Raw genomic sequence first — 14,584 nt, 5'->3', positions numbered from 1 at the left:
TAAAAAATATAAAACAATTCATAAACCAAAACAGTTTCCATTTATAAATTAATCATAAGTAATTACAAAACAAGACATTTTTTATATTTAATATAAATTTAATTTTTAAATCAAGAAAACATAATTTAATAATAAATAATCAATTTATAATTAATTAATTAAAAATGCATGAGTAAATTAAGCCTCTTGAGAGTATAATATTTCTTTTACTTGCAGTTTGAATTTTTTAAGGGAGAGATGAAATATATCACATTCAATAAATGTTTTATTGTATTGTTTAGATGATCTATTAATAAATGCATTTGCTGCATATTTAGTCTTTGTCAATGGAAAATCAAAAATAGATTTATTGCGACTACCAGGGCGAGGACACTTGATATTTATTTTAGAAAGGAGATAAGGGGAATCAAATATGTTGTGGATCAATTTATATAAAAACACCATATCACGTTCAAGTCGTCTCTGTTCAGTTGTCGGTATCTTTTCTATTTGATTCAAATTATTTATAGACGCAAATTTTAAATATTTTAAAAACTTTTCCTGAATATTTTCGATGAATTCTATATATTTACTATACTGTGGATTCCAGACAGTGCAAGCGTATTCTAGAATAGGTCTCACAAATGATTTATATAAAAGAGCAAAAGTTGAAACACGCTTAAACTCTCTGGAAATCCTCAGCACAAATCCTAGCATACGAAACGCTTTAGAAGTTATGGAATTTATGTGTTCATCGAAAAGAAGTTTAGAATCGAGTGTTATTCCAAGATCTTTGACCACTGATACACGTTTTATATCATCTTCCTTAAATCGGTAGTTGTAAATGATCACTTTTCTTTTTCTGGTATATGTTATACAATTACATTTCTTTATATTCAAAAACAGCGAATTGGTAGTACAATAATCGCTAAGTAAGTTCAAATCTTTTTGCAGACTAATACAATCATCAACACTCTTAATAATTTTATAAGTTTTTGTATCATCAGCATATAATAGAAATTTAGAAGATGCAAATACCGAAACAACATCATTTATATATATATTAAAAAACAGTGGTCCAAGATGTGAGCCTTGAGGGACTCCAGATGGAACGGGTAGAAAAGATGAGCAATATCCTTTCACAGTCACGGCTTGACTTCTATTCAATAAATATGACTTGATCCATCTAAGGAGGTCACCATGTACACCGATGAACTCCATTTTTGCTATTAAGATAGAATGAGAGATTTTGTCAAACGCTTTGGAGTAATCGGTGTACACAACGTCCACCTGATATCCTTTGTCCATTGCAGTCAAAACATAGTCAGCTTTATGAAAAAGTTTAACAATACGAGGAGGGCTAAGAAAGCTACTAATGTTAATATCTATTAACATAATATCCAACGTGGGATGGTGTAAATCTTCCTTTACTAAAGGTGTTTCACAGCGCATGACCCTACAATTTGAGTTACTGAAGACAAGGTCTAATTGGCGATTATTGATGTTTGAGACTAAGTTATATTGGGAAAAGTTATTTAAGGACATGAAGGAAGTCATTGCATTGACCATTGAGTTTCCAATATTCTCACAGAGCTCAGCGGATGTGAACGAAGGAGACCAAATAGCACTGGGAACATTAAAATCACCAACTATTAAAAATATATCTTTCGGATTCAATATCACTAATTCAGAGATACGTTCATAAAAGTTCAACTGATCTTGAAATTGTGAACCCGACTGAGGAAAATAACAACAAAAAAATCTACAATTAACGGGCTTACCTTTTGTCCTTAAAGCTACGCATAATGAAAAAACGTCACAGGAAACAATATCGTTTGACGGCAAAAAGACAGGGTCTTTAACAACGAGTCCGTTACGCACCGCAATTAGGACACCGCCTCCCATTTTATCGTTACGTTCATTGTAGTTACGATCACATCTATAGACCGAGTAGCGACTATCAAAAATTTCTGAATCAAAAATTCCAGGTAATAACCACGTTTCAGTTAGGCAAATTATGTCATGTTCACAATTTAATATATTCGAAAAGAACTCAGAAGTTTTTGTTCTAAGACCTCGCACGTTTTGGTACAAAATCGCTATTTTGGATACCATTGCGAAATAAGTAATTTATAAATCATATAAGACTTAAGAATTATACTAAATACATTTAAACTGACCATTTCATCTAAAATAATTATAATAATTCTCCTTTCTAAAATTATACAAATAGAATAAACCTTAAACAGATTTAGCAGTTTCATCTCTCTCTCAAAGCCCAATAAAATTACAATCAAATAGAAAAGCCAACATAATTTTAGTAAATTTATAAAGAAGACACCAAACGTACTTATATATAATATGTTGGATAAATTAATTGCGCGTATTACAATTTTTTTAAATCACATTCGTTAAGTATATGAATAACAGGGCTAGTGTCAGTTTTTCTAGCCATAATAGAACAGTTTTTTACCCAAATATACGTATATTTTTTATCGCGAGCTATTTCTTTTGTTTTACGAAGAAGCGCCTTATTAGCACTTGTTAGATGATCGTTAAAGTAAACACGATTAGTATTTCCCACGTAGCCAAGGTCGCAAGCCCTGATATTCTTCTTTGCTCGTAATCTAGCAAGGAAATCATCCTTCTTCCATCTAGACAAAAATCGAATAATTACGGGTCTTGGTTTTTTAGAATCATTGTTTTTAGGGGCCACGCGGGTTATAAAATCGATGTCCGAATGACTGTAAGCTGAGTGATCCACCAGTTCCGATAACTTATTCATTGTTGTCATTAAATTTTCGTTTTTGGATTCGGGAAGGCCAATAATCTCAACATTAGAACGCCTGGACCATTGTTCCTTATTATTAATTTCATTTTGGAGGTTTATCATAGATAATTGGCAGTTTTTTACATCGGAATATAATGCATCACACTTTTTTATCCCATTCTCGACTGTTTCTAGTCTCTTAAGAATCGCATCATGAGTATCACTTAAAAATTTCACAGAGTTTTGGAGTGACAAAATTTCCTTTTTAACATCCTCAAGGACATTTTGAAATCCAGAAAAAGCCTCTTTAAACTCAGATTTAATAATATTTCGAATTTCATCTCTTGATATTTGTAGCGCAGTGAGATTTACCTTATGTGTATTTTTTTCAGAAGACGTACTCTTATCAGTTTTTTGCTTGGACCGCTTTGTGACATTGCGAATTGGGGTATCAGATTTGTTGTCCCGAGAATTATTTGAGGTACACGATGAACACCGCCAGGAGATTCTAAGATCATCGTCCGGTTTTAGTTCTTGATCTTTTAGCTGTAGCATACAAGCTACATGGAATTCCCTATCGCAAGATGTACATACAATAGGATCTTCAGTATCTTTTATTGATTTGCTACAGCAGGCGAACTCCATATTATTACTTCGCAACCAAAAAAAAAAAAAATGTAACGATGCGCACAAGTGAGATTTGAACCTGTATCGACTGCGTATGCGGTGCGTTCGAAACCTCTGTTCCAACAACTGTTTAAGTTGACCGGGCAAAAATAGTTATCAGTTTTGTACGTTGTTTATGTGTGGTCAATGACCTATCGGTTGCGGTATGTTTTTTCAATATGAAGCTCATTAACGTCTTGACGCACGAAGTAGATCACGATGCACTTGTCCAACGTTAAACATATGTAAATCACTTTTATATTTGCAAAGTTATTGTTGAAAACTATTATATTTTGGCACTGAAATTGTTATAAGTTTACTTATACTACGTATTAAGATCTTAATTTTCGAGAAAACTGTTAGCAAAATCACTGATTTTTACAATAATATTAAAGCACCAATAGTTAATACGTCTTGTCGCTATGTAACAAACAGTGCAACTGTTTACTGTTACTATCGTATATATTGTTTAAGATATGTATAATTTGTTCAAAAATAAATAAATAAATAATAAAATAAATATTTCGGAAAGAAATATCTAAATGTCTTTATTATTACGATACAAATATTTCCACAAAATTGCAACTCTTTTAAACATGAGTACATAGTTTAAATAGGTCGACGAAGATCAATAATTTTTTGTTTTTATAAATTATTAGTTTTCGTCCGCGGCAATATCTGCATGTTAATGGAGGATAGGTGTTATGTATAAAAAAGCTTTCCATGGAATTCGAGTTTGCTTAATTTCAAATTTCATCTAAATCGGTTCATTAATTAAGTCCTGAATGAATATCAGACAGACAGTGTTACTTTTGCATTACATTTTGCATATAAGCATAGATTTTATTACTGTTATAGATATGTGTTAAAAATATTGTTATTCCATAGACACAAAGACATTTTGATCATATATTCGCTTAAAAACTACATGTAACATACTATTCTATGTATTTCACAGTCATACCTACAATACATTGACATTAGAATTGCTAAGCCACTATAAAATATAAGATTAGGAACACGTATTCAGCGGTGCAATGTAACGATACTGCGTTTTAGTAACAACCACCGCAGAGCTTGTAGACGTTGAAAATATCTGAGCTTTGTAGCGAAAAGCCTCTTGAAACTCGAAACAACGGTTATACAACAGAATAACTAGAAATTTGTATAAACTAACTTTAATTACAAACTCTCTTTACATGCGTGTAGGAATGTTGCATGATTGATGATAAAATGTAATTAATCATGAATATAAAACGGTCAACACCACATATAAGCCACCAATTATAGTGTAACTATTCCTTAACCGTCAAATGACCGCCAATCATGGGATATTATGGCACCAGTACATTCTATATTCTATAGGCCGAAAAGAGTTTAGGCTTAGGACCAGTGGGCTTATGCAATTTTCGAAGCAACGTAACTATACACACCTATTATATAACTATTTACTGGTGGTAGGGCTTTGTGCAAGCCCGTCTGGGTAGGTACCACCCACTAATCAGATATTCTACCGCAAAACAGCAATACTTGATATTGTTGTGTTCCGGTTTGAAGGGTCAGTGAGCCAGTGTAATTACAGGCACAAGGGACACAAAATCTTAGTTCCCGAGGTTGGTGGCGCATTGGCTGTAAGCGATGGTTGACATTTCTTACAATGCCAATGTCTAAGGGCGTTTGGTGACCACTTACCATCAGGTGGCCCATATGCTCGTCCACCTTCCTATTCTATAAAAAAAAAAGATTCGGGATTACCTACCTATTTAGAATTTTTCCACAGAAAAACCGTATAACTCTTTATTTGCTCGACCGGCGTTTGGATCGAGATCCTCGGAATCAGCGGCTCTTTAAGCTAGCCGCTAGATTAACGAGGCAGACAATAATAATAATAATAATGTCCTCTAGACCGATTTCGGCCACGGCGGCCAATCTCAAGAGAGATTAGCCAACTACGAGATATTATAGTGCACAAGTGTGTGCGCAAACACAGGTGCACTCTCTATTCCCTAACTCTCATAATCCGAAGAGACGTCAATCCGACACGACTGGAAAAAGTTCAGGCACAGGACCAACGGCTTTATGTGCTTTCCGAGGCACGGGAGTGTATATACTTCCAACTTCCAGACCCCGGGCTGCTACTAAGATTTTTCTGACAGAAAAACCCAATAACATTTTACTGGGAATTGAACCCAGGACCTCCGGGTCAGCGGCCTTACATCTAGCCACTAGACCAACGAGGCAGCAAATATTATTAATCTTTTCGTTAGTATAAAGACGAGGTTTAATAATACGAATGAAACAACATGCTACTTCTCTTATATTTATTAATTTGAGCTTTTATACTCATTATTTACACATATTACATACTATAAAATTATATTCTTATAACAATAAGCAACAATATTCATTAATTTACCATTTTCATATGTACGATTTTTAATTAAAAACATTTAATTAACAAATTTTAAAGTAAACATGGTATTGAAAGTAAATTTCAGTTAATAATAAATAATATGTAATTAATTATACAAATAAAATGAATAATTTTATAAGTAATTTTTTGAATCAATAATTAATACATAAAGAGCTAATTATAGTGATGTATTATAAATGTATTACTTTCGCAAGAGATGATATTATCAGATACAGTGGAATATTCAAACCTTCACTAATAAACTTTGCGTATCTGTTGTACCTATATTTACCTTCGTGTAAATGTTTTCATTCGTCGATTTATTCAATCAATCTGTTAAACAATATTTCAAAAGGAGTATTTATTATTATTTAGATAGACAAAAAAAAATTTTTTAAGTCTGTTTAATTGTCGTCGTATATAAGTTTTTAAAGAATGTTTTAAAGTTAGAATTGTCTTTGTTAGATAAAATAAAAACAAGTAGTCTTATTAACGTAACTCTTATAAAATTGTAAATATTAATGACTTTATTTTCTTATAATGCATAAAAAGTACACAAATATACAATTTAAAACAAATTATTAAATAAATTAATAAAAAAATATAGACAATATAAATTTATCATGCGGGAATTAGTTCGCGAAATATTGGTATTTAAGCCATGATATACCAATATTCGATAATTTTATTTATTTTATTTCGTACTAATGTAAAATTTTATTAATTACATAACTGTAAACGTTTTTTCCTATTATTACAACGGTTATACCGCAAATTGACTGCGTGTCTATACACTATACGATAAATAGTTACAATATAATATTTTAATTACTGAACAAGTTCCATTTTTAAATAAAAATATTTGCTATACAAGTCTTCCCTGTACACTTCTCTGATTGGATTAAATTTACTAAAATTAGCATTGTCTTCTTAATTTAAATTTTGTTTCGCCACGTGCTACGTAATGATGGTCTTTATATTATGTCAATTAGTAACAAAACATTACCTATTTAAATAATATGGTATGATAAATAACAACAGATAACACAAATTTGTAATGACGATATATTGTATTTTTTGGATTTATAATTTATTTCTTTACCATAAAAATTTGAGTAACATGAAAAATTGTACTAATCTTTTTGTTAAAATATGTACAATACACGCCAGAAAAGAGGAAAAAAAATGTACAATTGAAAATAGTTTCATTTTATATGTAGAAAAAAGATTTACATATAAGATTTAAAAAAAATGTTGATTACATAAAGTGGAATCCATATATATCTTTTTGGGTAAGCTATGGCAAAACTTTTGTTTTAAGTAAAATGCATTATTTAAAAAAAATATATAACTGTCGTTGTGGTTTTTTGTTAAAGTTGTATTTGTCTTTACATTTTTAAATACTATATCTTTGATAAATAATCAATACTTTGGTCATATTCATATCTTTGGAATATTATGAAGTCATAACAAAAGGAGTTACAATGCTATTCAAACGATTTGAAATGAATACTGTGAAAATTTCTGTGTAAAAAATAGATTCAGCCGACAATATAATTTAATAGAAATATATGTATTTTAAAATTATTTTATATTAAAAACACGTTAATATAGTTTTTTAAATGTTTAGGGTCGTATTTACAATTAAAGCGATATCTACGATTTTTCTCATGTTACTCTTAGCTGAAGTTATGTGTACTAGTATCACATTATAATTACTAGTATTATAATGTTATACTAGTAATTTATTTTAGTTATCTATTATTTAAATCAGTATGTTGCTTATGATATGACTGGAATTTTCAATTATTTTATACTTTTATTTCCGGTACGCTTATAAACTCTTATTCATTGAAACGTGCCGAATATTAATGGAATGCTAAATTCATCTTTCAAAATCCTTACATTTTGTGGAATCTCATTGGAAAATGTAGAATAAGAGTTAATAGGAGTGTCACTGGTAGTGGAGGTACGTTATGGCCGCGGTATCCAGACTTGCCCGCGGCATGCACGCGGTCGGCGCGCGAGGCGCCCTCGAGGGACTCCTTGGAGCGGGAATACCCCTTCGACCGTTCTCCTTGCACGCTTTCTTCGTTACTACGCCAGTACACTGTGGCGATGGTTGCGAGGCACTGCAGGGTAAAAATTAATATCTATTACTGTTTTGTTACGTAACCAATAAATATAATAACTTCGGAGATCCATTTAAATTTTTGTTTGATTGTCAGACAGTTGCTTTTACCGGTTCTTCTCAGGTCAGGGTATTTCCTTTCCGAACCAATAGTAGTTTCTAATTTGTCAATTAATAAGTTAGTGGACTTTCTATGTTGAATAAAGCATTTTGATTTGTTATATATTTTAATAAGATTATTATAAACATTATTTAATAATTTAAGGCAAATATACTATTTTTGATAAATCTATAAAATAGCGTGAATATTGGTACACGAAGTATATGTAAAAGTAAAATTAAATGAGTTAATTATACAACATATTAAGATTTTTGTCTATTTTTCTACATATTATGGTTCGTTACGTGACATATCAAAACTATCAAGAGTATTAATAATAATTAATGAAATGGAACTGAATATAGACAAATTTTCAAATAAGTTAGTCAATATGAAATCAAGTTTTCACTTATATTTATCTATAGTAATTCTCTAACATTGTATTACAAATGTGACATATATAAATATATATATAAACAGTCGTGGCCAACTAATTAGGGACAATAGTTCTATGTGACTGAATATTTACTTTAAGTCTATATTACGAGTGTTTCTGTAGAGCTTTGATGCTTATTTTGGTACTTAGTTGAAAGCACAATTAACCCTGAATAAAGCTGGAAATGAAATCAAGGCATTGTCAACAAGATATATTTTTTTCAACGGTTAACAATAACTTTAAATTAAATACTTTTTGAAATCATGGACAGCTAATGAAGGACACATATTAACAGGAATCACATTAAAAATAATTTATTAAATTACCAATTGATCTTTATTGTAAATAATAATTTAATTAAATACACTCTAAAACATATTAGTAATTCGTGGTTACCATTGTTGATTATAACCATTTGGCATCGACGGGGCATGGATGCCATTAAATTCCTGCAAGCATTTGCAGATATGTTATTCCAACTCTTGAAACTCGTCGTAGAGCTAGTGTATTGTTGCGGAACGTTGAGTTGCAACATTCTTCTTTACTTCAAACCATATGTGCTCTATGGGGTTTAAATCTGGGCTTCTTGCGGGCCAGTCAAGTACCGTCACAGACTCCTTTATAAGAAATGCTCAGACAGACTAAGTTGTGTATTTAGGGTCGTTATCATGTTGATGTTCTCTTCAGCATAAGGCAGCATAGTTTCTTCTAATATTTGTCGATATTGCTGTCGGCCATTTACTTTCATAGAAATTAATAATAATTTTTCGCATAGTAGCATCGCAACTTTTGCTTTTACCTATTTTGAGTCAAGAAATAATTTAATTCTTATCGTTTCAAGATAACAAATCCAAGAATGGCGCCAAAATTAAGTAGCACGAGAAGAAAAATGTATTTTTTTTTTATTTTGAATTTATAACGCAAATGTGATAATGTCCTTAATTATTAAAAAAACGCAGCACGTAAGTAGTAAAGAGTTTATCCTTATTTATATCCTTATTTATGCTGTTCAAAGATCTACATTTATACTTGAAATATAGACTTAAAGTAAATATTTATTCACATAGAACTATTGTCCCTTATTAGTTGGTCACAACTTTATATATGCAAACTTGATACGTGACCACGTAAATGATTTAATTTTTATTTGAGCCCTTAATGCGGATAAAAACTACTTATAGGTAAATTAAATATAGTTCAAAACGTGTTTATATTTTAATTACTCATTTGAAAACGTTAATTTCTTAATTGTTCAATCCATAACACACTGTTACACGACCATCAAACATACCTTCAACTTCAAGTCTCCCTTCCGAAAGTGCTTCGGCTTAGCTTTAAAATCGAGGACAAGACTTGTAGTCTCCAACCCATCTTCGTGCTTGTAAAGTTTTGGTTCAAGAACAGTGGAGAGTGGTGCTGGTTCACCGTTGATGTACCACGAGAGCCTCGTGGCGGGGCGGGACCGACCAGACGTACAGTTCACTTGAACTCGATCCCCAATCTGATAACGCAGTCGAGAACCAGTTATAACTGGTCCTGTAGAGGGTAGAGCTGAAAAAGTGCATTAAAATAAGTCAAGAAATAATATAAAAATAAGCTACGAATCCTTTATTTGTAGTTTATTTTTATGTAAGATGGTGGCCAATGGGCAGGACGCCATTATTGAGGGCTGTGTGTGTACAACAAATATAAAAAAAATAGGTGTTCATACCTACTACGATCATATCAGCATGATCTGAGACGGTCGGAAAGAGTGGTCTCTCGCCAGATACCTCGCACCGATAGCGTCCGCCTGTCTCGAGTACCGCTGGGTAAAGCGTTACGTTAGATGCGTTGGGAGATGATTGCTAAAATAAATAAATTATACTAAATATATGCTTCCAGCTTTGTGGTTTCCTGTACATTACAATTAAGACAAACTATGTGAGAGCTTGGATGTCGTTAGAGGGAATAAGATTATAAGAAATATAAGGGATTTTTTGGTAATTCAAGCAGGCGGTTGACCGTTAAAGTCGGCCAAATCCTTTTTACTGCGGTGTTATGTAAAGCGCGAACCCAAAACAAATGGGATAAGCGAATGATGAATGATAACTGAATGTTAGCTTCCTTTCAAACAATGATACTATTTATCGACATCGATACGACTCTCTTGGTATGCTTCATTTACTTTTACCGTGTAATGTCTTTAAACATATAAACATCTACTTTGGGCTTAAGTCACTATTCATGCCATATTTTGTTTTGCAAAAGACTTACATGCACGCCTTAAAAAACAGGCCCCCTATTTGCGCTATTTATGAATAAAGAAATTTAGAAATAAATGACATATATTCTATACATAGTAGTATATAGTGTGACTAGAAAAATATTATGAAAAAATGATATACATAACATGAGAACAAGGTCCAAGCTTATTACGCCTGGATAATCAAGCATCTTTAAGCAAATCTTTTGTTTTATAATACGTACGGTTTCACAAAAGAAGTCCAGAAAATGTCCAAACTGCCTCTGATGCTTAAATTAAAAAACATGTATGGAAGTGTTTTGTTAATCGTTCAGAGAACTTATAAATTGTATATGATCATGATTACTAAGAAAAACTTGCTACGTTTCTTTTACTAGTTCTTTTCTTTTACTCGGGTCTCAGTGTTTTATTTCACGGCGGATGGTAGTGTTTTCTTTGACTATTAATGAGTGTAAGGTTTGCTTGAGGTGGTGTCGTGTCGGATTACCGACCTGTTGGCCTCTGAGACTGTGTTTGCAAACTCACTTGTAGTCGACTATCGGTCAGAAGGTGTCTTTTATAGACATTATCGATGCGCATAGTAAGAAAACGTTGTAAGACTACTGTAATTTATTATCTATTTATAAAGTATGTGTTCGAAGGCAAGAATATATATTTATATCCAAGTCGTTGCTAGCCAAAGCAAAACAAGGGATCTATTTAGGTATAAATAACGACTCCCAAAGCAACTAATTAAGTCGAAAATAATTAGTCATAGAAGTAAATATTTAACTATTATTTTTATGTTTTAGTAAAAGTGATATGACATAAGGCAATTTTTTAAAATCAATTTTTCTTGATTTTTGTTAAAATCTATTTATTTTGAATTGTACATAAGAGATAGAATGATAAACCTTATCATTTTATGGGTCATTCTGATTATTAAAATAAATTCTGGGCTACAACAAGTCTTTAAATATACAGAAAAGTAATTATAATTTTATATATCAAATACTTCAATAGAGAGACGTACATATAATAATAATAATAATGTCCTCCAGACCGATTTCGGCCACGGCGGCCAATCTCGAGAGAGATTAGCCAACTGCGCAGGAGATATTATAGTGCACAAGTGTGTGCGCAAACACAAGTGCATTCTCTGTTCCCTAATTCTCATAATCCGATGGAACGGCAATCCGACACGACCGGAAAGAGTTCAGGCGCAGGACCAACGGCTTTAGGTCCCTTCCAAGCTGAGGGAGTCACACTGCCTTTCTAACTTCGAGCCGTTACTAATCACTGTATATTTTTTTATTAGACTGACCCGGAATTTGATGTCAGAAACCCGAGATTTGCAGCCTTATCAGGTATTCATTCGACAAAAGTAGCAGTTCAAAAGTTTAAATATACATTCGTGAATGGGCTAAGGCTGAGTTGTTCGGATGATATGAAGACCAATTTTAGTTAAAGACAAATATATTTTAACAAATCGTAAAATATCGTACACTATAGTAAATTAAAAATAAACACTAGGTGGTAGAGCTTTGTGCAAGCTCGTCTGGGTAGGTACCACCCACTCATCATCTATTCTACCGCTACTTTGGGAAGTAAGATGTAAAGATTGGTTAAAATTTCTTACAGCGCCAACGTCTATAGACGATTGTGACTATTTACCTGCCTTTTAATTATATAAAAAAAATATATATTTTTTGTTTTGACTGAAAAACAATTAATAAATAACGAATATAGTTGAAGGTTTGAGAGTTGAGATTTGTCTACTGGTGGTAGAGCTTTGTGCAAGCTCGTCTGGGTAGGTACCACCCACTCATCAGATATTCTACCGCAAAACAGCAGGACTTGGTATTGTTGTGTTCCGGTTTGAAGGGTGAGTGAGCCTGTGTAATTATAGGCACAAGGGACATAACATCTTGGTTCCCAAGGTTGGTGGCACATTGGTGATGTAAGCGATGGTTAACATTTCTTACAATGCCAATGTCTATGGGCGTTGGTGACCACTTACCATCAGGTGGTCCACATGCTCGTCCGTCTTCCTATTCTATAAATAATAATAATAATAAAAAGGTCATTATTAAAAATACTGTTATTGAATCTGAGCTTTACAAAATTGGGTCCTAAAGTGGTGTTAACATTTTAATCTTTTTTTTCTTAATTCGCTTTAAGGTTTTAAATGTCTGTTTTGTATATAACTTTATACTACTATATTCATAGTTTATGTTAATATTAAAATATTCCAGGAAATAATGTCTTTATTACTTATTTTATTTGCGTTTTTGTTGTCATTAAGTAAGAATTTTTATTTTCTTCTTTTGTATCAAAATACAATGAGGTAAAATTTGTGAGTATGTAGGAACTCATTTCCCAAGATACTCATCCAATTTTAAAAATTATTTAATTAATATTCAGAATAAACGTAGGCTATATATTATCTCATAAATGAAACGATTTTTCGAGGAGATCAATTTCGCAATGTAAGTCGACGGAAAAAAAAGTTTGATTTAATGTGTTTCCTACGACCGCCGCCTCAAAAGTTGTAGAGTCTAAATATCTGAAACAAAGCGCAAAATGACGTATATACTATATTCATTTATTTACTGTTATTTCACAAATTGATAAAAATAGGATATATTTATTTAAAATTAATTTTACGGGCAGGAACAAGTCTGGTTTTGTTATTATTATACCTATAATATTTTATTAGAGTTTAAAAACTAATTTTAGTATGATTTATTAACATAAACAAAATTATATTTCAACTTCTCGCGGTAAATAGCGGAGTCAGAGATACTCGTGGAATAATGTTTGTGTGTATTTTAGTCGGTAAGGGTTAAACGTTGCAACTAATTGGAGGAAAGTCGGAATAGCTTTTTATACAAGTTTGTTTACGCGTCTGCCCCTTCACAGTGTAATATCCGCTAGTTGTGTGAAAAGTGCTGCCGAGATCTAAGTAAACGGATGATCTCTCAATTGTATTAATTAATAATTTGACCTCTAGGTGCTATGCGTTTATTATTTATCTATTATCATGAATGCGCAACTAATTTCTGAAGGGATAACATAAACTTACAACTCTATTAACGTAAATATACATTCAAATTTAACAAGATTATAATATAAAGGTCATGTTATTATTTAATTTATAATCATGTGTTTATAAATTGATTAATAATTTAATTGGTTTGATTAATTGTATATATCAATTCGCGAAGAAAAACTTTATACCCCTTCTGAGGCTTATTGCGCGCTTGATGGATTTTGACATTTATTTATATTTTTTTATAAATTAAATATATGTGTACTAACTTTATAACAAATAAGTTTATAAATATCAAATTTTATTAGCGATTAATTAAAGTTGAATTTCGGTCCTTTTTTTCAGCCTTTTGCCGTCCACTGTTGGACGAAAGCCTCCCCTATAGAACGCCAACCATCCCGCTCTTGGGCAGTCTGCATCCATCCCTACCTGCCACCTTTTTTAAATCGTCGGTCCATCTTGTCACAGGGCGTCCTACACTACGTTTGCCTAAGCGTAGTCTCCACTCTAACACGTGTCGGCTACGTAATTCTACGCGCAATGTCGGTGACTTTAGTTCTCTGGCGAATTTCCTCATTTCGGATTCTTTCTGCCAGAGAAACCCCAAGCATCGCGCGTTCTATTGCTCGCTGAGCGACCTTAAATTTGTGGGCCAGTCCTACGGTAAGTGTCTACGTTTCGGCACGGTAAGTCATTACAGATAGGATGCACTGATTAAAGACCCTGGTCTTAAGCGACTGTGGGATCGAAGATTCAAAAATATGACGCAACCTCCCGAATGCCGCCCAGCCCAAACGTATTCTTCTTTTAGCC

At 32.3% G+C, this 14,584-nt stretch overlaps 1 protein-coding gene across 1 annotated transcript in view; it reads right to left on the bottom strand.

Annotated features, from left to right (window-relative positions):
- Positions 1–7,472: 7,472 nt before the first annotated feature.
- The window catches only part of LOC126771161 (uncharacterized), a 73,791-nt gene continuing 66,679 nt past the window's right edge, over positions 7,473–14,584 (bottom strand). The window contains exons 4-6 of the mRNA XM_050490916.1: positions 10,207–10,342; positions 9,787–10,046; positions 7,473–7,960 (exon numbers count right to left, since the gene is read on the bottom strand). Coding sequence (XP_050346873.1) covers positions 7,730–7,960; positions 9,787–10,046; positions 10,207–10,342 — 627 coding nt within the window. The 3' untranslated portion in view covers positions 7,473–7,729. The remainder of the gene's footprint in view (positions 7,961–9,786; positions 10,047–10,206; positions 10,343–14,584) is intronic.

This window comes from Nymphalis io, chromosome 10 (genome assembly GCF_905147045.1).
Source record: "Nymphalis io chromosome 10, ilAglIoxx1.1, whole genome shotgun sequence".
Lineage (NCBI taxonomy): Eukaryota > Metazoa > Arthropoda > Insecta > Lepidoptera > Nymphalidae > Nymphalis > Nymphalis io.
Note: the sequence above shows the minus strand (reverse complement) of the source record. Positions and strands in the feature narration are given on the sequence as shown.